The 25,322-nt window shown below is 35.5% G+C and overlaps 1 protein-coding gene across 1 annotated transcript in view; it reads left to right on the forward strand.

The window, feature by feature from the left end:
* The window catches only part of AQR (aquarius intron-binding spliceosomal factor), a 78,644-nt gene that overhangs the window by 40,425 nt on the left and 12,897 nt on the right, over positions 1-25,322 (forward strand). Inside the window, exons 18-30 of the mRNA XM_043919380.1 lie at positions 2,756-2,923; positions 3,999-4,168; positions 5,233-5,474; positions 7,276-7,422; positions 8,166-8,235; positions 10,517-10,627; positions 13,253-13,362; positions 15,991-16,126; positions 18,214-18,423; positions 20,526-20,663; positions 23,181-23,252; positions 24,231-24,418; positions 25,134-25,305. Of these exons, the coding sequence (XP_043775315.1) occupies positions 2,756-2,923; positions 3,999-4,168; positions 5,233-5,474; positions 7,276-7,422; positions 8,166-8,235; positions 10,517-10,627; positions 13,253-13,362; positions 15,991-16,126; positions 18,214-18,423; positions 20,526-20,663; positions 23,181-23,252; positions 24,231-24,418; positions 25,134-25,305 (1,934 nt within the window). The remainder of the gene's footprint in view (positions 1-2,755; positions 2,924-3,998; positions 4,169-5,232; positions 5,475-7,275; positions 7,423-8,165; positions 8,236-10,516; positions 10,628-13,252; positions 13,363-15,990; positions 16,127-18,213; positions 18,424-20,525; positions 20,664-23,180; positions 23,253-24,230; positions 24,419-25,133; positions 25,306-25,322) is intronic.

The raw sequence follows: 25,322 nt of genomic DNA on the forward strand, positions 1-25,322 counted from the left end.
TACAGAATAATAAATACCTTAATACTTTACTAGAAAGCATAAAATAGCATGCATATCAGAGTGTTTTAAAAATTGCAGTTGGCAGAGCTGAGAGGAGAGCATTTTAAATGTTAAAATGTGTCAGAAATGGCTTGTAAACTGATTTAAATTGGCATTTTTCTATTCCCAGCTGTCTGTGACAGCTCTCACTACCCTGTTGTGAGAAACTGGAGCTGGTGGGCTTTATCTCCTTCTACCTTTGTGGCGTGCCAGAAGGAAAGGGATAGTCCCTTAATGGATCAGTTTTCAGAAATTACTGCTCTCGATACCGCTATTTGTAACTTCAGGGACTGTATGATACATTTGTCAAATAATTTTGAAGGAATCCAGCAACAAAGCTGGCCAGGTGTTTAACAAATGGCCACAGTAGTGGGTAGAGTTTGTGACAGATTGTTTTTATGACTCCTGTATCCCTCAAAACTGTTCCAATCTGGCACATTTCACATCTAAAATAATGTATACTTTTGTTATTGCTGAACTGTGAGAGAGGCGTTCAGTTGCTGAGGAAGGTCTTACATTTATTCTCCTTAGAGCTTGAGGAGGTATTAATATAAATACTGTTTTACATAGTGGGTAATGAACTTAAGTAACTTACTGGCTACCCCTAGAAGTACTAGTGATGCCTGGAAATAAAACTTGGGGGGAAACAAAGACCCTTTGTAGAGATATATAGACAAGCTCTCATTATGATGTTAAAGGGGAAAGGGGGTTCTTTACCCCAGACCCCTTGGGAACCCCTTACTTCCATTACTTTGGAGACTGCTAATCAGAAGGCCATCAAGTCATCCTATTTTTTTATTTTTAATGGACCTCTGGCAGATGAGAAATAGAATGGGTAAATTTTGATGGGCAAGATAGGAAACATTAGGGTATTGTGGGATGAGTGATTTATTTGGGGCAGTGGTCCCCAGTCTTTTTGGCACCAGAGACAGGTTTCGTGGAAGACAGTATTCCATGAATGGTAGTAGGGGGATGGTTTGGGGATGATTCAAGTGATAACATTTATTGTGTACTTTGTTTCTATTATTATTACACTCTGGTATATAGTGAAATAATTATACGACTCACCATAATGCAGAATCAGATCGTCAGGCATTAGATTCTCGTAAGGAGCATTCACCATAGTGAGGTTCACACTCCTATGAGAGTCCAATGCTGATCTGGCAGGAGGCGGAGCTCAGGTGGTGCCTGGGAGTTGGGACCCCAACAGGGGCATGGTGGGTAGAAGAATATTTTCTGGGAAGCCAGAGCCAAAATGCAGGCCCTTCATTGGTTCCAGATAGAGCAACCAAATAAAAAATGAGAGAGAAGTTCTGTAAACAGTAATGAGCATTGTCCTGTAAAAAACAAGTTTTGCAGAAATGAAGCTAAATACTATACAAGATCGTTGTCTCTTCAAGAAAGGATGAAGCTCAGGTCATTCTCTTCTCCATTACCCCATTTAAAATTACAGAAACAGAATTAATGAAACTGAAATATCTAGAAGACAGAGCCAGGATGGAGTAAATGCAAATGGTTGAAAGAGTTGAGATTATTGTAATACAAGTATTTTTAATGTGGACTGAGACATCCCACAGTATCCCTTTGTGAAGAAAAAAAGTGACATTGGTAGAGACAAAATTACTTCTCAGGCCCAACTGTTTGACTCTAAGACTTGGAGGTTTCAATGAGTTGTGTGCATCAGAAGTTATATAGGCAGTGCAACTCACATAGTAGATCATTTCCTGTTCGTTTTCATTGTTCTCCTGCTTCATTGCCTAGACTTTGTTGGGAAATAAGCAATCAATTCATTATTATGAGTCAGTTATTATTTCTAGCACACTTGAACCATATTCCATATTGAAGCCACCAGAATGGTGCTAATAGTATTAGCCACACTCACATTTGCTGATTTGATTGAGTTGTTTATCTTGTTACCAAGGTTATGAGCAAGCAAAATGTTTATATTTGCATTCATACTATACAATAACTAATAAAAAATGAATGAGAAAAAAAATGACATGTAGCATTACATGCTGTGTGGTCTAAATAAAAATCCCTCATCTTCCAGTATGTTTGCTTTTAATAGAGCTGGGAATCTTATTTAAAATCCATTATTTGAGCTAATGAATGGGAAACTATGGACTTTGGCACAAGTCGCCTGTTTCTTGACATTTGCTTATGAAAATTTCAGTATTTGCCAACTGAAGCAACATATATTTGGCTGTCTCCTCAAGATACTGTCTGCAAACAATGCTTTCATGCCTTGATGAATTATTCTAGGGTTGACCTATTCTGGTGAAATGCAGTTAGACCATTGTTGAAATGACACTGATGGATAGTTTAAACTGATGTTAGAAACCTGCTAAATATGATATAGATGCCAGCCATATTTTTGGTTACTTATTAAGAATGTTAGAAATAAGAAAGATGACAAATATCTAATTTTGGAGTTGTAACATGATCTAGAGGACTTATCCAGTAATGTATATATGGCATAAATTTTCTCATTTTAATATAAAGAGAAACTTTTATTTAATTATTGCTGTCAAACATTGAGTATTAAAGGTATAGGAAATCTGTAATTGTGTTACAAAGTAAATATAATCATTGATCATCTCTGCTATGTTAAATGTTTTTTATATCTTTTCCAAAGATAAAAGGAAGAGAATTTACCAATGGAAGACAGAAAGCAGCAGCATTCTAATAAGTGATAATGTGTTTGATGTTTTACTAGGCCTTCGGAAGCATGATGTATGCTTTTTAATTACTGTGCGTCCCACAAAACCTTACGGCACCAAGTTTGACCGAAGAAGACCTTTTATTGAGCAGGTTGGCCTAGTTTACGTCAGAGGCTGTGAAATCCAGGGCATGCTAGATGATAAAGGGCGTGTCATTGAAGACGGTATGAGGATTTTTATTTTTGAAAGTGTATGTGTACATAATGATAAATTTCTTTGCCTTTTTGCATCCTAGGTAATTTTTTAGTTGTTTTCTATACTAAATCAGCACAAAGGATTATACATATAGAAATGTGTAGGGTACCTACCACCCAGTTTTAGAGATAAATAATATGGTTTCTGGACTTCTGTATTAGATTTTGGGCAGGCTCTTTTGAAATTGCCTATATTTAAATCTCTTCCTTTTATGATACTTTATTGCTTTTAAAGACCTCTCTGAATACCTCCTATAGTTGTTCACTGATATATTTTCCTAATTTTTCCTTTTTAAGTTTCACTGATCTGATTCATGATAGCAGTGGCTCATAAATGGAAACAGCACTGTCCTGTGATTTAAAATACATGGTGGTATCTATGATGTCATATGACTGGGCTAGGGAAGCGATGGTCAGCTATTAATGTTTGATGGATGGGGCCAGGGATGTTAAGTACCTAAGCAGAACTGTCTTCTAGAAGGAATTATCTTGCCCAAGATGCCAGCATAACCCTATTTAGAAACATCTCCTTGGGGATTCCTTGGTGGCTCAGTCAGTAAAGAATCTGCCTGCAGTGGAGGAAACCCAGATTCAATCACTGGGTCAGGAAGATCCCCTGGAGAAGGAAATGGCAACCCACTCCCATATTCTTGCCTGCAAGAGGAGCCTCATGGGCTACAGTCCATGGGGTCGCAAGAAGAGTTGGACACAACTGAACAACTAACATATTCACACACACACAGAAGGAGCTATGAGTAACTGACTCGAGTAAAGTTCTTTGACTTGTAAGGTGCCTATTCTAGCTGAGGGCATCAACATCACAGGATTGTTCTGGGAAGAAATAGTAACAATTTAGAGAAAGGAGAAAATCTTTTCAGCTTGGAATTTGAAATGGATGAGTGGAAGTCATTCTAGTTGGAGGAATGGCTTGCAGTTAAGTCTGAATACTTTACTCATCATTTCTAGAAAAGGAATACTGCTAACTTACTTTGATATTTGAAATGTGTATATTTCATTTAACAAACTTTAAAAAAAAAATGTCTAGGACCTGAACCCAGACCCAGTCTTAGAGGAGAATCAAGGACTTTTAGAGTGTTTTTGGATCCAAATCAGTATCAACAAGATATGACCAATACTATACAAAATGGAGCAGAAGATGTGTATGAGACTTTCAATGTAATAATGAGAAGAAAACCAAAGGAAAATAACTTTAAGGTAATTTGTGGGCTATATAATTAAAAGTACTGTGTCTTCATTTGAATAACTTTTAAGACATAACTACACAGATACTAGGTTTAAAAAGATTTAAAATCATGATCACTGCTTTTGTTTTGATTTTAAACAAATCTCTTAAATTCTTAACTTATAGATTAAATCTGAAATAAATTTATTGGCTAAATCTTATTTTGTCTTTTGATGAGACAGAATTTTAGGTAGAGGTTAGTGCAAGAAAATAAGATAAGTGTGATTAACATACACTATCTTATTATTTCATTATCTTGTTGGATGTATAGCATTTATAATATAAAAATATCTGGTTTTGTTATTCTTTGAAATTAATTGGCTAACCTTCTGATTTTCGTATGTTGCATAGATCACTTTGTTGAAATAATTATTGGAAAGTCTTAAGAATCTGCCTTGACTTTTAGTAATTACTTTTGACAATGTATGTATTAACTATTACAGGGACCTCTTATTGTAGTCCTAATTGTTTCATTCTGAAATTTAGACATTTCATTTTTATCATTGTTCATTTATTTTTTATTTCTTATCTCTAGCAAAGCTAATTTTAGTATTTCTCAATTGTGGTGTGTTTCACCATCAAGGCTCACATTAATGTGCTTCTGGTTGTGTGTGGTCTCAGTAATGAGGAACTATAGGCTATAAGGTAGAGGAAAAGCCAGTAATTTCTAAGAGGAAACATTTTTTTTCAAGGGTTTATTCTATAATGTTTTCTTGCCATTGTGTAGAACTGATCAGATTTTCATCCTACTCAAGAGAAGTCAAGCGATAAACTCATCTATGACATTCTGTCTAAATGATCTCCTAATGGATAAACTGTTCTTGCTAAGTTTGGTCTTTTGTTTAACTCAGTGTATGGTATCAGCTGGAAATATAGCTGTTGATTCAGTCTAGCCAAGCACCTGTCAGCAGAAAATAGCTTCTTGCCTTGAAACACTTGGGAATTCTGGATTAGTGCAGCCAGCTCTACATTCCACTGAAGTGCAAATGTTTGAGATGTCTTCTTGACAAATCCGTTTTTGTCCTCCTACTGACAGGCTGTGCTGGAGACGATCCGGAACCTGATGAACACTGATTGTGTGGTCCCTGACTGGCTGCACGACATCATTTTAGGTTACGGGGATCCGAGTAGTGCACATTATTCCAAAATGCCCAATCAGATTGCCACCCTTGATTTCAATGATACATTTCTCTCCATTGAACATTTAAAAACCAGCTTTCCTGGTCATAATGTTAAAGTAACTGTGGATGACCCAGCTCTACAGATACCCCCTTTCAGGTAAAGTCAAAACTGGATATACTCCTTTCCAAGCTTTCTGTAGTCATTCTCAGTGAGACCATCAGGACTATAGCTAAAATAAGTTTTAAGTATCATATCTAGATTTTGTTTGGGTAGTTTTCACCTTCCCCATATAATCACTGGGATAAATTTATTTTATTTGACTCTATTTCTAATTCTTTGTGTAGTAGCTATTTTAAGACCACAGTAAAAGTAGCCTTTGTCTTACAAGCGATCAGTTTGAAGAGTATTATATTGCTATAATTGTAGCATTTGACTGAAGAAATAAGTCCTAATTAATATAAAGAGCCATGTGATTCTGAACTCGTGCTTTTTAGGAAAAAATTCTTTTTTTCTTTTAACCCTATTTGCTTTCACAATTTTTAAATATTAATAATATTGTTATACTCAGAATAAAGGAGCTTTGGATTAGTTTAAGTAAAAAAAAGAACAGTACCTGACCTGCTGAACGCTTCATGAATTCCACCATATGAGCTAGTGGCAAAGCATCGGTATACCTGGGATGTTAGCAAAGGACTTAATTACTTTCTTAGTTGCGAATTAGAACATACAGGTTTTAATTAACCATTAAATATAAATATAATATTTATACATATTAAAAGCATGTACCCTTTTAAATTCTCAAACCGAGTCTTCCTCCATACTTCCCTAATCTCTAAACCCTCAGCACTTTCCGTCTTTGTAATGGTAGTGTCTTTCCTGCCTCTTGTCGCCTCTCTTAAATCCATTGTATGATGCCTACTGCCAGAGTCATTCCATTGTCTGACTAGAAACTGACCTCTTAGCTTCTTTGGTTCTTAGCTTTTTTTTAATCTGTTTTTTTCAGAATGTGAACAAAGACTGAAAAAAGTACAAATAGAGAATTAATTTTTTAGTTTAATCTTAAGAGTTTTCATTGACTTTCCACCAGGTACCTATGGGGAGTTGCTTCCTGGGATATCCTTGACCCCAGGCTAAGAACTTCTGCCTTAAAGGCTTGATATTCCAGAGGTGTCATAACAAGGTGCCAGTCTTTCTCTCTAGCCTTATTTTCTCTACTGAATCCTACACTTCTGTAGAACTGGCTATTTGTTTCTTCCTGGAATGTCTTTTGAAATTTATTTTAGATGCTAGCTTTCCCATAAAGCCTTTTCTGATTAAATGAAGGACAATGTGTAAAGCACTTTACAGGGAATATGCTCTAAGTATGTAAATTTTCTTTTGTAAACATTATGCTAAGTGAAAGAAGCTAGATAGAAGAGAACAAACACTATATGATTCTGTTTACACAAAATGACCAGAATAGTCTGATATAAAGACAGAAAGTAGACTGATTGCCAGAGGCTAGGTTTGAGTTGGAATACAGAGTGACTGCTTAATTGACAGGGAGTTTCCTTTGGCGTGGTGAAAATATTCTGGCATCAGAGAGCAGTGATGACTGTACAACATTGTGAATTTACTAAAACCCATTGAATTGAACCGTTTAAAATGGTGACTTTTGTATGAATATTATCCCAGTTAAAAAAACGTTATTTCCTATAGAAAAAAAAATGAGATAAATGTTTCTTCTTTGATTCTCCCTTAATCAGATGGCTTTTTTCTTAATCTAAATACCCTTAACCGCATTTCAGTGCTTTTAAGTCTCCTTTTTTGAAATTTATATGCAGAGGGAGTAAGTTCCTTTCAACCATAAATGATTCTTGCTCATGATTGTCCTTTGTACAATGTCATGAATGAGACAGGCAGGTACTTGGCAAAGTGTTGTTAATTGTGAAAATAAACGAAGGTTTTGGTCTTGTAGGATAACTTTTCCAGTAAGAAGTGGAAAGGGGAAGAAGCGGAAAGATGTAGATGGGGAAGATGAAGACACCGAGGAGGCAAAAACTTTGATTGTTGAACCTCATGTTATTCCTAATAGAGGTCCTTATCCTTACAACCAACCCAAACGGTAATTTCACTGCCTCTGCTAATTATAATGTTAGATAATAGTTTGCTATTTCACATGGATTAGTAATATTTGAAAGTTTTTCTGATTCTTTGAAAATTTTAAGAAACTTCTGATTCTGGACCCTCTTTACTTTTCTTCTGTTAGTTGACTCAGTAGTTGAGACATTTTTGACCATTGTGTAATAATATTTCAAAAAGAAACATGTTCAGGTACTATGAAAAATATTAGCAGTCTTCCTAAACGTGACCAGAGGTTCTTGCTCCATGACCATGTGTTACATTTAGCAGCTACCCTTGTGCATGTGTGTCATGAATAATAAAGTGGCATTGTGTTTGGTAGTAGATGGGGAACCAGTACTTTGACACTACAGATAAGATCTGGGCTAACCATATTGAAAAATAACCGTAGTCTTTTTTTTCCACAAGATTCACTCAGTTTTAATTGGTCTAGGGAGGGGCAGAGGTAAAGAAAGTCTTTCAGAATAGACTAGGTCAGTCACATGATCTGCTTGTGCTTATAGTTAGCAATATTGTACTGTACATTTAAAATTTTTTAAAAGAGTATGTCTTTATGTACTTTCTGCTGCACACGCATAACCACAAAAAGGGGTCGGATGGGAGGAAGAAGAGTTTGGGAGACCAGGGACAAATACAGAGCAAATGTTCAGACATCTTGTCTAAATTCTTATTAGCATCATCCATCTTTATGTTTAACCAATTTGTTATCAACTCCTCTATTTGCAGTAATACAATTCAGTTCACTCATACACAGATAGAGGCCATCCGTGCTGGAATGCAGCCTGGGCTGACTATGGTAAGAGAATTACTGTTCTACTAGTTCTTAAATGGATTCAGACTAGAAGTAGGCATCAGATTTTCAGAGTATATTCCATTTTTAAGCACAGAAACCCAATTGAATTAAGTGTGTATAAGTAACTGTGGCATCTTAAGTCATTGGATACTACTCATTTCAATGTTCATAAAAAATGTTTCATTAGAACCGAGCTATGGCCGTTCATGTACTGCCATTTTTATGCTGCCACAATGCATAAAGTGTTTATTTGCTGGCTGTTTGCAGAAAAGTTCTGTTGACACTGATTTAGAAGTGTGTTTAATTTCCAGGTATTTGGAGATTTTCCTGTTGTCTTCTAGTTACTGGTTTCCTGGTATAAGGCCGTTATGGTCAGAGAGCATATTGAATACATTCTAATTTTTTTTAACTTATTAAGGTTTGTTTTATGGCCCAGGACATGACCTGTTGGTGAATATTCCGTGTGCACTTGAATATGTGCTCTGTTGTCTTGAGTGGAGTGTCCTATGTACGCCATTTGGTTGTTGGTATTGTTCACTACTTCTCTTCCTTGAGAGAGGATTGTTGAAGTCTCCAGCTGCAATTGTGAATTTGCTTCTCCGTTCAGTTCTGTCGGTTTTTGCTTCATGTATCTTAAAGCGTTATGGAGATGTACGTACCCTTCCAGGGTTGTTGTGTCTTATTGGTGAATTAATGCTTTTGTCATGGATGTCTGTCTTCATCACTGGTAACTTTCTTTGCTCTAAAGCCTACTTTGATATTAATATAGCCAGTGCAGTTTTCTTTTGATTAGTGTTTACATGACACGTCTTTTACTGTCCTTTCACTTCTAACCTACCTGTTACATTTGAAGTGAGTTTCTTGTAGACAGCATATGTTTGGGCATGGTGTTTTCCCTCTATTCTGAAGTCTCTGCTTTTAATTGGTGTGTTCAGTCCATTTACATTTAATGTTCTCATTGATGTGTTTGGATTTAGGCCTCCCATTTTATTATTTCTTTTTTATGATTGCTCCCCTTTTGTGTGTTCCTGTTTGGCTTTTTCTGAGTTATTTCGATAGTTTTTAGTGTTTCACTTCTACTTATCTATTTTGTTTATATCTCCTTTATAATTTTTCTTAATGGCTACTCTAGAGAACTATAATATACATACTTACCTTTTCACAGCCTACTTAGAATCAATATTTTGTCTCTTAAATTGAATGGAGGATCCTTGCTTCCATATAAGTCCCATTACCTTCCCATTTTATGTTGTAGCTGTCATATATTTTACCTGTAAATACATTGAAAATACTATCACACAATATTAAAATTTTTTATCACAGACATCATACATATTTTAAAGAACTCCAGAGGAGAAGAGTAGTCTACTACATTTACCATTTATCGTTTATTCCTGATATCTCAAGTATCCTCTGGTATCATTTCCTTTTTTAATTTTTTCCCCACTGTGTAGCATGTGGGATCTTACTTCCCTGACCAGGGATTGAACCCAGGCCCCCAGTAGCAGAAGCGCAGAGTCCTAAACACTGAACCACCATGGAATTCCCTGGTGTCATTTCCCTTGTCTGAAGAATTTCTTTTACCAATATGAAGAACAGATCAGCTAACAATGAATTAACCTTTGTATTCCTTCATCTGAGAGTCTCTCTAATTCATTTGCATTCTTTAAAATGTTTTTCACTGGACATAGAATTTTCATTGATAGTTTTCTCTTTTCAGCGCTTTAAAAATGTGATTCCACTTCCTTTTGGTTTCCGTGGTTCTGATTAGAAGTACACAGTCATCTGAAATGTCTTTTTGCTATATGTAATATATCATTTTTCTCTAGTTACTATTAAGATTTTTTCTTTGTCTTTAGATTCCAACCATTTAATTATTGTATGTCTGGTCTTAGATTTCTTTAGTATTATTCTGTTTATGCTTCAGTGAGCTTCTTGAATCTGTTGATTTATGTCTTTTGTCAGATTTGAGAAATTTCTAGCCATTATTTCTTTAAATACTTTTATACACTGTTTACTTTTCCCTCGCTAGAACTTCAAGGATATCAGACCTTTTAATATTGCTCCATGGATTCATGAGGTCATGAATCTTTTTTTCTGCTTTTTATTCAGGATGGCTGATTTCTATTGATTCATTTTCAAGTGCACTAACTCTTACCTTCTTCATGTTGCATTGAACTTACCTAGCAAATTTTTTAACTTGTTTCATCTTTCAGGTTTAAAATTTTCTTTTTCTAACAATGTGGTAATTCAGTGGTTTGCTATGTGTTTGTCTGCTTTTTAGGTTGTGGGCCCACCAGGTACAGGAAAAACAGATGTGGCAGTTCAAATTATATCCAACATCTACCATAATTTCCCAGAGCAGAGGACTCTGATTGTTACTCATTCCAATCAGGTAAGAAAAGGGGAATGTGTGTGTACATGTGCGCTCATGTGTGCACGTGCTTGTGTGAAGTGGATGTGCGTGTAGGGAACAGGAGATGCGTGGAGGCACAGTGTAGATTTCTGCTTATACGATAACCTGGTTATGGGCACACAGAATACCAGGAAAGGATGATGAGCATAGTGTCTGTTGTTGAGTTAATCTTGGAGTATCACTGGTCATGACCAGACCATTCTAATAGAGGCAGTCCACATGCGGAAAAGCTGAGAGGAATGTTTGGATATGTGGTAATTGACTTCTTCCCCCATCTTCCGTTCTTAGCTAGAGCTTTTACTTTAAAAGCATTACCCCTTACTGGTAGTATTTTTCTGCTACTAGAATGGATATTCCTAAAAGACTAAACCTATATCATATTGACACTGGATTGAATTTTAAGTTCTTATGAAGTGTACATATGAATATGGGTGGACTGTTTTAGGTTGCTGGTCCAATACATAAAACATTTATAAATAGCTGGGGCTTCCTGGCAGCTCAGATGGTAAAGAATCTGCCTGCAATGTGGGAGACCCAGCTGCAATCCCCGGGTCAGGAGGATCCCCTAGGGAAGGGAATGGCAACCCACTCCAGTATTCTTGCCTGGAGAATCCCATGGACAGACAAGCCTGGCAGGCTACTGTCCATGGGGTCGCAAAGAGTTGGACACGACTGAACAACTGACCCTTTATAAATAGCTAAAACAAGAAAAACAAACTCCTTTCTTGTAAAATAATGGATGAAAAATGATCTTTACATCTATATGTGTGCCAGGGTATTTATTCTAAAGCTGTCATTGAAATAAGGAAGAACAAGTAATATTTATTAATTCTCATGTAAAATGTGACAGGCAACTCTCAGAATCTTCTGAAACATCTTATGAAACTTGCACGGTAGTCTGTGCCCAGGGTACTTGTTTTCTCTGAATACATATTAAAAACAGTGCTTTCAGTTCACTAGTTTTTTTAAAAAACTGGTCTGTGAAGAAGCACTGGGTTTTTTAAATGCTCAGTGTTATTAATTCTGTTATTCATCAACTTTTAATCCCAGAATTTTAAAACTATTAACTGTCCATCCAATTCATTCCCTCTGTTTTCTTATCTTTAGTGTTTGTAAGTTACTGCCATGGTATACTAAAATTGTGCAGGGGAGAGTGTAATCAGGCTTTATCTTGATAAAAGAAGCAAACTATGACTTTTTCTTTCTTCTGTTTAATGAAATTTAGTCTGTAATAGTTTTACCTATTTTCAACTTCTTAGAATGAGTAAGATATTATCCATGTGTTGTTTTAACATACTGTTTTTTTTTTAAACAAATTTTGTCATAACTGGAAAATGACTTTCTGTAGTATCCTCTACTTATGACTGACTTATGTAGCACTGTTTTAGAGATGATGTTATTTTGCAAAAGTAGCCAAAGACATCCTTGATCCTTTGATAATCAAATCATCCTCTTTAATGCAAATTGTTTATTTTTCAGAGTTTGTATACCAGATCTTGGTTTGAATATGTGATTCAAGCCATTCTCCAACATCGCTTTAATTTATGATGAAATCTTACAATTTTTTCTGAGATTGCCATGTGCGAGTATTTTTTGCCCTCTAAATCTATGTGGCTCATAAGTTTAGATAGAGAAGGTTTAAATAGTGACTAATGCCATGTGGTCTGATCTATTGTATCTCAAATTTTAGATGGAGAATATTAAGAGTTTGGATAGTGTGAATTATTTTTTTGGATAATTTTGTTTATCTCATCAGTTTCTGAGCTCTAATTGCTAGAATTTTGGTAGTAAAAGATAGCTGTATACTTTATAGCTTGGATGTTTACAAGACTGGATATTGACTTCATGGTCAGGGTTAGACTAGTGGTAAATTCAGAGAAATATTTGAGTGGGGGCTAATCTTTAAATGTCATTTTTATTAGTATTTCTTTACATGCAATGAAACGTTTGCCTTTCTACAAAACCTTGTGACTACAGATGTTCAGATAATAAGTACTAGGATTTCAGGAAGCCCCAAAGATGAACATTTCATGGGTATGTCTTTCATCAGAACAGTTTGCAAATAGTGCTCTGCTCCCTGTTGTGTCAAGAGCTAATTTAGACTCTCAGCCTAAGATTTGAGTGTTGTACTTTGGTTTCCTCTCTGTGGTCCTCTTGATGCCTTCTATCAACACACCTCCTGGGAGGCCCTCTCTAACCACAAAACCCTTCCAGTTTTCTGCAACTCATAGAAATTTTGTTGAGTAAAGTGAAATTTGATGTGATTGTTAGTTATTTTAGGAATTATTACTACTTGAGGGAAATAGAAACCGAGCCAAAGCCTTCTCTTTTCACAAATTATCAGAGATGTAATAGATAGATGACTTTTTATGATTTCCAGTTATTATTTAACTACACATACATATATTGCATTATCACAAATCAATAAAAACACTATTTTGTTTAAATTATAAATGGCCTAATATGTCTCCTTCTGTGTTTAGACTTTGATTCTTATCTGACTGTACAATATTCATTCATTTCTACCCTTGTGATTGTTAGTTTTTGTTACTTTTAAAGGAGCCTACTGATTCTTTAAAACTCATTCTTTTTTTTATTCTCCAGGCCCTGAACCAGTTGTTTGAGAAAATCATGGCTTTAGACATTGACGAGCGCCACCTCCTGCGTCTTGGTCATGGAGAAGAAGAGCTGGAGACCGAGAAAGATTTCAGCAGGTGAGCAAATGGGGATGAGTTTTGAAACAGTATATGAAGAATTTTTAACCTTCTCCTCTTTTTCTTTAATAAAGAAAAAAACAACAGGAAAGAGAGCGGTGAATAACCCAACTGAACTCTGAAGGGTTTTAGCGTAACCTAATAGGACGGAGGAGCCTGGTGGGCTGCAGTCCATGGGGTCGCTAGGAGTCGGACATGACTGAGCACTTCACTTTCACTTTTCACTTTCATGCATCGGAGAAGGAACTGGCAGCCCACTCCAGTGTTCTTGCCTGGAGAGTCCGAGGGACGGGGGAGCTTGGTGGGCTGCCCTCTATGGGGTCACACAGAGTCAGACACTATTGAAGCGACTTAGCAGCAGCAACATAGGTATTCTAGGTTGACCCCAAAGTCCGGTCATGATCTCTCTCTGCTCCAGTTCTACATGTTTATGTCATTTTCCCCCTCAAACATATGGTTATTTCAGTGAAAAGAGTTATCTTGTTCATCTTTTTTAAATTGCAGATTTCCATTTGCTTTAGTTTACTGAAGTCAACATTGCCAAACCCAAACTATACAACTTTACACAATTCCGTTTTACATTTCATCTAAACATTTAATTTCATATAATCTGGGCATCTATTAGGTAGATTCACTTAACAAAATGCAACTGGAGTAGTGATAGTATAAGCTTTGGGGTTGTAAGTATTATTTCAGGAATTTATTGCCAGTTTAGCTGGACTTTATGTTAATGTGACATAAAGTGACTAAATTTTACAAGTCAGATTTCTTCTGCTTTTAGTATCTTGATTTTTCCTTCAAAGTTGCTGTATAAAAAACAGCTTGTTTTATTTATAATTAAACTAGTTTTTAAAGCTTGATTTCTGACATAGACATAATTAACAGCTGTACGTAATTAATACAGCCTTTGGCTATTGAACATTACTTTTGTAATCATTACTAAATTGATTATAGACATCAAAAGAACTAAAAGAGTATTAAATTACCACATTGCATTTATTTTGAGTTCTTATATTAAAGAACTCACCAAATATTTTTTAGCTTCTAAAAAGTCAAAGGGCAAGATCAACACACATTAAGTTACTTGGGGCTCTGGATTCTTAATTTTTGAACAGCTGGTAATGCTTCTGAATTCTTCCCATGGGTATTTCTTCTTGTTAAACCTAACTTACACAAGTGGACTCAACTCTAAAAATCTGCTAATTCAGATTTCAGTGAATGTATACAGGCTGATGAAGTGCTAAGTACAGTAATTATAAGTGTATTGCAGCATAATTTATAGTTTTTAGAGAATATTATAATAGAAAAGAAGTAGAATTTTTAAAGTGATTTCTGGTGCTACCAATTTTCTTGAGGAAAAACTCTTTTTGCTTTCTGATGGGTAAGTCAAGCTCCAGGCCTTATTAGTAATGTGTGTGCTTATTTGATTGTGCAATTATTTCATTTTTCTCTTTGTCATAATTAAAAAGATGGGGGAATAACCAGTTGATGGGGCAGAACACGTAGTCAGAACATGCTCATTCATCAGTTAAGTTTGCCATCTTACATGGGTATGATTTGTGGCACCCCAAAGTGGTTACAATGATAATATCAGAGATCACAGAACACAGATAACAAATATAATAATACTGAAAATGTGTGAAATAGTTCAAGAATCTCCAAAATTTGATACAGACAGCAAATGCTGTTGGAAAAAAATGACAGTGATAGACTTGTTAAATGCAGTGTTGCCACAAACCTTCAATTTGTAAAAAATACAGTATCTGCAAAGTACAGTAAAGTGAAGCCCAATAAAATAAAGTATTCCTGTACATTGCTTTCCCTTTTTAAAATTAGTTTAGACTTTTCAGTATAGTTTTAGATTTACAGAATGCTTGAGCAAATGTTACATAGGATTCCATTGTATACTGCTGCTGCTTTTTTTTTTTTTTTTTTGGTGGTGAGGAATCGTAGCAGGCACTTTGTTATGGTAGAAAGAATTTGCACAGGCTTTGGGATCTAGTTCTGGTTCCACTTTTTTTTTCTTAACTACCTGTCTTTGGGTCAGGTACTCTCCAAATTTCAGTTTTCTTACACATTCAGCAAATATTTATGAACCTATTTTGTCCAGATGCCAAGCTGTGTTCAATGCCAAAGAATAAGCAAATAAATTTTGAAATTACATTTCAGAAGTTTTAGAGCTAACCTACTTTTATGATAGTGATATTCAGAGTAGCCAGTTTGTAAACTATATTCTGGTTTGTTACGAAATGAACTAGCACTTGAATCTACTATAGTGTTTTCTTCTTTGTGACAGTCTTTTTATGAAGAAAAAAGAAAAGATAGCTGAACTAAAGGTGTTTAGTAATATAGTTAATTTTCCTTTCTCACAGACCACCAACACATTTGCACATCATCCTTGATCCATCAGTAGATTTTAAGTAACTTTGGCATAAAATAACTAAAGACCTACCACTTGAGTTATTTTATACCAACGCTACTTAGTAAATATAAACGATGTTTTCTACCTTTTATTTTCTTTGCTCATTTATTATTTCTGTTATGATTTTCTTAAATATTTTGCTGACAGTTTCCTTGAAAGTCTCGTCATAATATAATTTTGCTTTTTTGCTTAATCGAAATTTTTAGGTATGGAAGAGTTAATTATGTCCTAGCTCGAAGAATAGAACTTTTAGAAGAAGTCAAACGATTGCAGAAGAGTCTAGGGGTTCCAGGAGATGCTTCATACACTTGTGAAACTGCGGGCTATTTCTTCTTGTATCAGGTATAAGAGATTAAAGATATTTAAATCATACTTTATTGGAATATACTCTTTATTTAGAAACTGGGATGGGTTCTGGAAATTCTTTCTTGAAAATTATTTTTTTGAGTAGATTAAAATATATACTGTTGCCAGAGTTATATTTGTGGATGTTAAATGTTTTGTCTCCTATTGTCTTCAATTTTCTTTGCTAAATAACTTTACTTGATGACTCATTCAGTGAAAGGCCAGTGTTGCTACTTTTAAATTTTTTTCTTCTCCTTTTTTGTTACTGACAAAGTTTCTAGTCTCTCTTTTTTATTTTTTCATTTTTTTTCATTACTGTAGAAATATAACTAAATAGTCTAGCTACCCAGTGGTAACAGATGCAGTTTTTTAACTTACTTTTAATAGGCGTATTAATCAAGGAATAAAGAAAAGCATATTTTCTGGTTAAATTTCCAAAAATACATTTTGTTATAGAATTGATTTCAAAGTAAGGAGTTTAAGTTAAAAATTCTTTGACTTCAATTTAGAGGTATGTTTTTGCTTTTTTTAGAGTTAATTTTGGGGGTGTGAAAATTAATGAGAAATAGACAGCCAAATAAAATGAATAAAAATAAGATTTTAATACTTACTTGGTTTACTAGTAATTTTAAATGGATTGAACATCAAATAATGAAGATTTTTGTATAACTCTATTTGTTCTCTTTGTACTAATGCTACTTATATATTTTAGGTATAAATCAGTGTTGAAATTTTTAAATGTATATGAAAAAAAGTTTATGCTCATTATAAACTGATAAACCAGTTGAGTCCATTCAAAATGAGTGTATTTCATGGTTCCTTATGAAACATGGGACATATGCTTGATGTTGCAAAGTTATCTTCGTTTTAGACTCTTAAGAACTTTGAATAATGGAGTAATGATCATGCTTAAGTGCATGTTTGTCACAAGATAAAAGTCACCAGGCTCTTAGTGAAAACTACTTTTAATAGTAGTAGAAATAACATATAAATTATTGAGGCCTAAGTAATAAATTTGAAAAATATGAACTGGAGGCCTCACAGTATACATCAACAATTTTCAACACACAATAATCACATTAGGAAAATTGTTGAAAAGGAAAATTCTCAAGCTCTGTCCCCAGAGACTTTCTTTTAATATGACATGATATCCAGGAATCTACATTTTTATTTAGCTGCTCAGATATTCTGCCTGAGGACCACAGTTTGAGAAACACTGAAGTTATAACAGAAAAACTGAATTACAAAAATTAAGTAGAAACTGAGTAGGGTCATTTAACATTTACTCCAGCATATATTTAAACTATCTATATCCAAAAAGTCATAAAATTAGCTTTCAAATACATAATCAGCTTAACCAGAAGTTTTTTATATGTATACTAAAGAGAATTCAAAAAATTTTGAAGGTCTCAGAGAAGGATTGACAAGTGCTAAATTGATTAAAAAGCTACTAGAGCTGGACTTAACCATATATGGAAAGAAACTGAGATAGTGAAAAAATAAGGAATTTCTTTGTTCAGAGAGGGCTTTTTGGATCATCGGTCATAAACTGTTTTGAATATGCATGGGAAATCTGAAACATCTGAGATAAAAAGTCCCATGAGATAATTCTAGGGTTCTTTCCCATCTGTACATGTTTTATTTAAGGATTTTTTACCCTACAGTCTTAAAGTTTACTTTTATAAAAGAAGAGCAGTTTGTCAGTGACTTGGGTAAGAAACAGTCTGGTTGGGTGAAAGATTGCTTTTCTTTTCCTTTTCCTACTGGACCACCAGAGAAGACCAAACTAGATGCATTTTTTATTTTATTATTTAAAATGTTGTTGTTTAGTCACTCAGTCGTTTGGACACCAACTCTTTGCAACCCAATGGACGGTAGCCTGCCAGGCTCCTCTGTCCGTGGGATTTTCCAGGCAAGAATACTGGAGTGGGTTGTCATTTCCTTCTCCAAGGGATCCTCCCGACTTAGGGATCAGTCCAAATCTCCTGCATTGGCAGGCAGATTCTCTCCCACTGAACCACCAGGGAAGTTCATCTAAAACATAAGGGCTGACCGATTTAACCTCAAGTCTCTTTTTCTTACAGGTAATGTCTCGTTGGGAAGAGTATATCAGCAAAGTGAAAAATAAAAGTAACACGATGCCAGATATTACTGAAGTCTCCACTTTCTTCCCGTTTCATGAGTACTTTGCAAATGCCCCACAACCCATTTTTAAAGGCCGATCTTATGAAGAAGACATGGAAATTGCTGAAGGATGTTTCAGGCATATTAAGAAAATCTTTACTCAGCTTGAGGTAAGGATTCTCAAGTTCTTAATTTCTTTTAAAGGCTTTAAGCTTAGCTGGTTTTTTTTTTTTTTTTAAGTAAGTAGAATATTCAAATCTAGCAAACAAGATTATTACTTTTAAGTGGAATTATTGGAAGCATGTATTGTTCTAGTTGAAGAAATAAGTAAAAATTATGATACGAATTGAATCGCCATTTTTTTTTTCTGGTGTGAAAGTCTTAGTATTTAAGAAAGGAATGCTTTCTTTAGGAGATTTAACAATAGCTCCTTCATTTAGAATTTGGCCATTCTAAATTCTTTATGCCTTTGACTTGTGGGCAAAAAGTGAGGTTGCTGTGTTATCCAAGATGTTCCTGATTATTAAGGTGAAATAAGAATCACGACTATACACAGGGGACAGAGAAGAATGTTTGGAACCCAGGGCCCCTGGGATGCTTTCTAGTTTTCTCATTCCTTATTGGAAACATCCCTGGAAGACTACAGCAATAGTGCAGAAGGACCACATTTCAGACTCACGTTCCTCTCAGAAGGTTTAGGATTACTTCAGATTAAAAGGGCAAAGATCGTCTCTTTTTAAAAGTCTTTGTACCTTTTAGATATGATTTTATCCCTACTTCCTACAACAATATCTGGCAGATAGTAAGTATTCAGTAAACACTGACGCATGGTGTGAGTAGGTGGGTAGAAATGGATGAATGGTCGGTACAGAATAATAAATATATAATGTATACACATATGTAGTATATATGTAATATGATAATGATAAATAAAATTGTAAAACCTGCAAAACAGTGTTGTGGTATGCTTATGATTACATAAATAGAATATAAAAGGATAAAAGCATATAATTTATAATAATAGCTGTCCAGGGAGACAGTAGGAAGAAGGAAATACAGGGTACCTCCACCTGTGCCTGTGATGCTTTAATTATTTAAAAATAAATAAACCAAAACAAATGTTTAAAAGTCTGACATAAGTATGACATAATGTTCAGACTTGATAAAACTTGATATTAGGTACTCTGCATGGCTCGTTTACTCCTTACATCCATCTATTGTTGATTCCCCTACTCTGCTCTGGGATCCTCTGCCATGGTCTGGGCTGGGACTGGTCCTTGGAGTCTTGATTTCGCAGCCTCTCATGTCAGCTGACTTCTGGCTGGGTTTAGCCAATGAGAAATGTGGCAAAAATAGAGGAAAGAAGGAAGCCAGGATTTTTCACCACCAGCTCTCTCTGCCTGGGGTTTCATCCCTTACATGACTCCAGTTTCTGCTGACCTGGTCCACTGCTGTTCCAGCTTTATATTGATACCTCAGTTTCTGGACTTAGGTAACACTTCTTCCTTTTTATCCTTCCTAGCCTACGGATGGTCATAATATTCTGCTGTTGCCAATCTCTGGGTTATGTCACCATTCGTTGGTTGGCTTTTCTACTTCTCCATGACCTGCATAAACGGGTTCCTTGCAATAAATTCCTTTCATTATGAATGCTTGACATAGTGTCTATTTTCCTGGAGGTACAAGGGTGATCGATATGCAGTATTCTTGTTGACACAGTAAATATTTTACCTTATATAAAAAAAACAGTCCAAATTGTAGCTTTAATATCAGTTATTATTTGAACTTAATTAGTAACTGATTAATCGTGGACAGAATTGTTGTTCTATCAGTTCAGTTCAGTCACTCAGTTGTGTCCGACTCTTTGCGACCCCAGGGACTGCAGCACGCCAGGCTTCCCTGTCCTTCACCAACTCCCAGAGTTTGCTCAAACTCACGTTCATCGAGTTGGATGATAGGCTTAGTTTATGCTGCTGCTGCTAAGTTGTGTCTGACTCTGTAAGCCTAAGGACTGCAGCCCACTAGGCTCCTCTGTCCATGGGGTTCTCCAGGCAAGAATACTGGAGTGGGTTGCCATGTCCTCCTCCAGGGGCTCTTCCCAACCCAGGGATCAAACATCTCACGTCTTACCTGCATTGTCAGGCAGGTTCTTTACACTGGCACCACCGAGATATTTATATTAAGCTTGCAGATAAAGTCTCATAAACTGGGTTATTGAATGTATGCATGATTTTCCTAAAACAAGTATCTCATTGTTTCCCCACTGCCATAGGAATTCAGAGCCTCTGAACTGCTTCGAAGTGGACTAGACAGATCTAAATACCTTTTGGTGAAAGAAGCCAAAATCATTGCTATGACCTGTACTCATGCTGCCCTAAAACGACATGATTTAGTCAAGTTAGGTTTCAAGGTAAAGACTTATATTTTAGTTCCTTAATTCATCTGTGCAGCTGTTAGTTCCTCTCTTGTCTCTTCTCTCCTTAATACTAAGCCCTTTCCCTTGAATGTTTGCTTCTTACTGAGGTTTGCATTTATAATTACTTTAAAATGGCTTTAAAGTGATAATAATCTCCCATGTTTATATGATTAGTAAACTCAAATAAATAATTTTTCTAAATTTAGTTATTAGATGTATTAATATGTGTTTTAAGTAACATTATAGCCATATGACTGTCTAAATAACTTCTAATACTTTCTAAGGTAAATTAATTTACTTTCACTGTGTTAAAAGAATCTCCAAACAGAACTAAAAACTTTATAAAAACATTTGACAGTATTTTTCACCTATTAGAAATCTGTATGCTTGCCTTATTTACCTTTTAAGCACACATCCACTGCAGTTATTTGTTCATTCAGTAAATGAAAAGCGTTCTGTGTGAGGATATGGAATATACTTTAATTTAGACTGTCAAATAAAATATTTAAATGACTCCATCTCAGGATAAGGACTGGAGAGCCAAAAGGTAAAGACAGCCTGTTACTTGTTACTCAGCTGAAATGTAATGTAATAATTGACCAGTAAATTTGAGTTTGCAGACACTTTGTGACTTTGCTAGTGGTACTGACTAATCTCTGATCTTAATGCAAATCATTTAACTTCCCTCCAACTGGTTTATCTGATGTTATTAGTGTTTCATGTACTGGTTTGAATTCAAAGTTAGTAAAACATTTGTTGTTGATGAAAATAGCTGACATTTTTTAAGTGTTATGAGGTCACTGGAAGATAAGTGCTAAATAAATTCAAGGTGATAGAATTGTTGAGATCTTGGATTAAAGTTTCCTCAGCTATAATGTAGGACAAATATGATAATTTATTAAAAGGTAGTGTGAACTTAACCTAGTGGTGTGAACTTACCTTTTGCAAATTAGTGAAAAGTTTTCACCTAAATATTTTGTTCTTGCTTTGGGCTGACACATAAAATATACTTTGGATTTGCTGTTAAATCATGTTAGTTTTAACAACACAGGGAAATGATACAATCTAAACTGAGCATTTTATGCTTTCTTGCGGCTGTTCACGTGCATAAACTACAAAACATTACTCGTAGCTTATCATATTTTCATTAATCATTTTCTTACATTGTGCTAGTAAGATAGTTACCGTGAGTGCTCAGGGTATCCCTTCACATTACTCCCCACTCCCCAATTATCTAGTCTTTCAACTCTTTTCATATTTCCTGTGTCCTTTTCATTTATATCAATAAAAAATGCTAAATTTCCATTTTAGGCCCTGTCTTTTGATTCTGTGCTGTCTCCAAGGAGACATGCAAGCACTTTTGTGTACTCTTTTTCCTTCCTTAATACATCCAGTATAGTTGTGGCATAATTTTGCTTTGCAATTAAAATCTCCTTTTTAACAGGAGCTATAGATATATTTTAATCACATTAGATTTTCAGAGTTGTTTCTCAGGAAGGAGTCTCTTTAAGCTGTCATCTTTGAGCTTTTCCCATTCTGTTCTCCATATTGTGTTTAGCACCTTGAGACCCCACGTGGGAACTTCTGAGAAAATATGGCTCTTTGAACCCTTCGTCCTAGGTTCCCACCAGGATGACCTGACTAATCATTGTAATAGGGAAATTTAGCATCAGATAGAGTTAGAGAAGATACCCATCCACATGCCTAAAACTTAAGGTAATTTCAGTAGAAAACAGTACAGAATTGAACCTTAAATTTCATCATGTCCAATAGAAACCCAGCTACCAGACTTGAATAAATACAAGCATATTTTGGTAAAAATGAGTAGCACAGAAACTGCTGCTGCTAAGTTGCTTCAGTCATGTCCGACTCTGCACGACCCCATAGACGGCAGCCCACCAGGCTCCTCTGTCCCTGGGATTCTCCAAGCAAGAATACTGGAGTGGGTTGCCATTTCCTTCTCCAGTGCAGAAACTAGAGGATACATAAACAATTAGCTTAAAAGAAAAAAGTTAATTAAGCATTAAGAGTAAATATACTCCCCCTACCTTCCACTTCCTTGAAAAAAAATCAGGGGAGAAAACTTTGAAAAAAGAAAACAAAAGAACTCTACTTTGTGCTTAGTAAGAGTCTCAAAGAAGGAATTTTACGAGGAATAGGATATCATACTATAAATAGCAATCAGAATTAGAAGAGGAAGGGAAAGATAAAACCTGATGAGAATAAATCTAGAAGAAATTGGGCAGATAGAAGATTCACAAAGAATGCAATTTCCTTCGGTTGGAGCAAGACTTGATTTTTCATTATTTTATAGATGTGCAGTGCCTAACATTCCTGGAAACTAGGGTTCAGGCACGGTGGGAAAGAAGATCATAAACCTTCTGTTTGAATAATTTGTCTGTTATTTTTATCTGAATTATTTGAGAGAGTTTTGGATGCTTATTACAGTCATGGTGGTAGCTGTTTGGGTTTCAAACTGTTTCACAAGCTTTCTTTTTCTCCATTTCTCAGTATGACAACATTTTAATGGAGGAAGCTGCTCAGATTCTGGAGATAGAAACTTTTATACCTCTTCTTCTACAGGTAAGATACTGAAATTGAGACAAAGTAGAGGTTTAAGGATTCTGGAGGGTGGAGTCAGAAAACTAGAGTTTGGGGGTGCTAATTGCTATGATTATGTATTCTCCTAAACTTCATTATGTTCAGTATTCTGTTTTAAGCATGTAACTTCCTTTATTCCCTGGTTATTGAGTAGTTTGTATTATTTGGGAGTACTATTTAAAAATTCATAGTTTGTCTCTTAGTTTTGAAAAGACAGTGGTTTTTCTCAAGAAAATTACATTTTTATGCAGTCTGGGGGGAAGATGAGCTCTTTTTTCATTTCTTTTAGAGTTGTTTCTGGAATTATTTTTGATCCCTGGGTACATTATTTTTCATTTTATGCCTGAAATTTTTTAGTTCAATGATGATGTTTAAGAATGTTTTCTTATTGTATAATAGTCTTTACTATGGAAGCATAAAAAAAAAATGTGGAATTCTGGATTGAAGAACAGAGGCTCCTCTAATTTATAGATAATTGGGTTTCAAAAGTTGTTTTATAAAGCCAAATTATCTGGTATTTTTATTTTATCAAAATATGTTTCAAAAAATAAGGAGACATGTAGAGTAGGAAATTAAAGAAGGTGTAATTTCTGCTGCCTGTAATTGTGATACAATTTGACATCTTTCCATTTCCCTGCTTGGGCATCTGTTTCTTTCTGTGCGCCCTTTGCCTGATTAGGACCTAAGCATCCCAGACCTCTTTGGGTTACCCTGTGTAGGGTGAGTCCATGCCTGCCTTCTCAGTCCCTCCAGCCTTTCTCACACACTGTCAGCCAGTGGTACCCATACAAGTCATTCTATAAATTTGCCAGATTCTTCTCTGTGAAACTGGTGAATGGCAAGAATTAGTAACCTGTTAAAGCCATCATGTGAATAGCAAGACTCTTGTGCCATGAATTGGAGATTAACAGGGTAATACATTATAGAGTATGTTGCCATTTCCCCACTTTTTATTCCTAGAATCCTCAGGATGGTTTTAGCCGACTAAAACGTTGGATTATGATCGGTGATCATCACCAGTTACCTCCAGTCATTAAGAACATGGCCTTTCAGAAGTATTCAAACATGGAGCAGTCCCTCTTCACTCGCTTTGTCAGGGTTGGAGTTCCTACTGTGGACCTCGATGCCCAGGGGAGGGCCAGAGCAAGGTAAAGGAGACTGGGCAGTGGGAGACGGGAGCAGGGGACTGGATACTAGGGATCCTACTCCTGTTTAAGGACATCAGTTCCATGATCCAACTATTTGATAGCATCTTCTGTATAGACTCTTAAGAACTCTCTGCTATCTAGGAACTTGCCTGGATACACATCTACAAATTGGAAAATACCTTTATTGCTTTCAGCATGGGTTGTGAACTGAACAAATGAGTTCCTTCATTTTATTCATTGAGATTAATTTAAGTGACTTATAAACTAAGGGCTTCCTTTCATTGTTACCTCCTTTTTCTTCATGCCCCCAAAAGATATATGATTAATATCATTTTGAAATCTAAATCTAGAGATGAATAAGAAAAGAACACACTAATTCTTATTCATATAGGTTCCCTCTCATAGAGTTACTTGTAGTTTTTTTTCACTGTACAGACTCTTCCTTGATTTTCTTATTTAAGGAATAAAGATAGCATTTACCTTAGGGAACATGATAAAGTTATCATTTCTGTAATATCATCAGTCTCCTGATTTGCTTGATGGTAGGGAGGGAGACCAAAGGTTGCAAAAGCATTATTGCTAAAACAATGAGCACGAAGTAGGTAATATGAAAATTAACAGGGAGAACCCAGTTCCTTAGAAACCCCCTTAGGTATATTAAAAGGGAACATACACTGCTAACTTTTCCTTTTCGGGGGGGATTTGTCTTTGAAAGCTTGTGCAACCTCTACAACTGGCGATACAAGAATCTAGGAAACCTACCCCACGTGCAGCTCTTGCCGGAGTTTAGTACAGCCAATGCTGGCTTGCTCTATGACTTCCAGCTCATTAATGTTGAAGATTTTCAGGGAGTTGGAGAATCTGAGCCTAATCCTTACTTTTATCAGGTAAGAAAAGACAAGAA

This window comes from Cervus elaphus, chromosome 12 (assembly GCF_910594005.1).
Source record: "Cervus elaphus chromosome 12, mCerEla1.1, whole genome shotgun sequence".
Taxonomy (NCBI): Eukaryota; Metazoa; Chordata; class Mammalia; order Artiodactyla; family Cervidae; genus Cervus; species Cervus elaphus.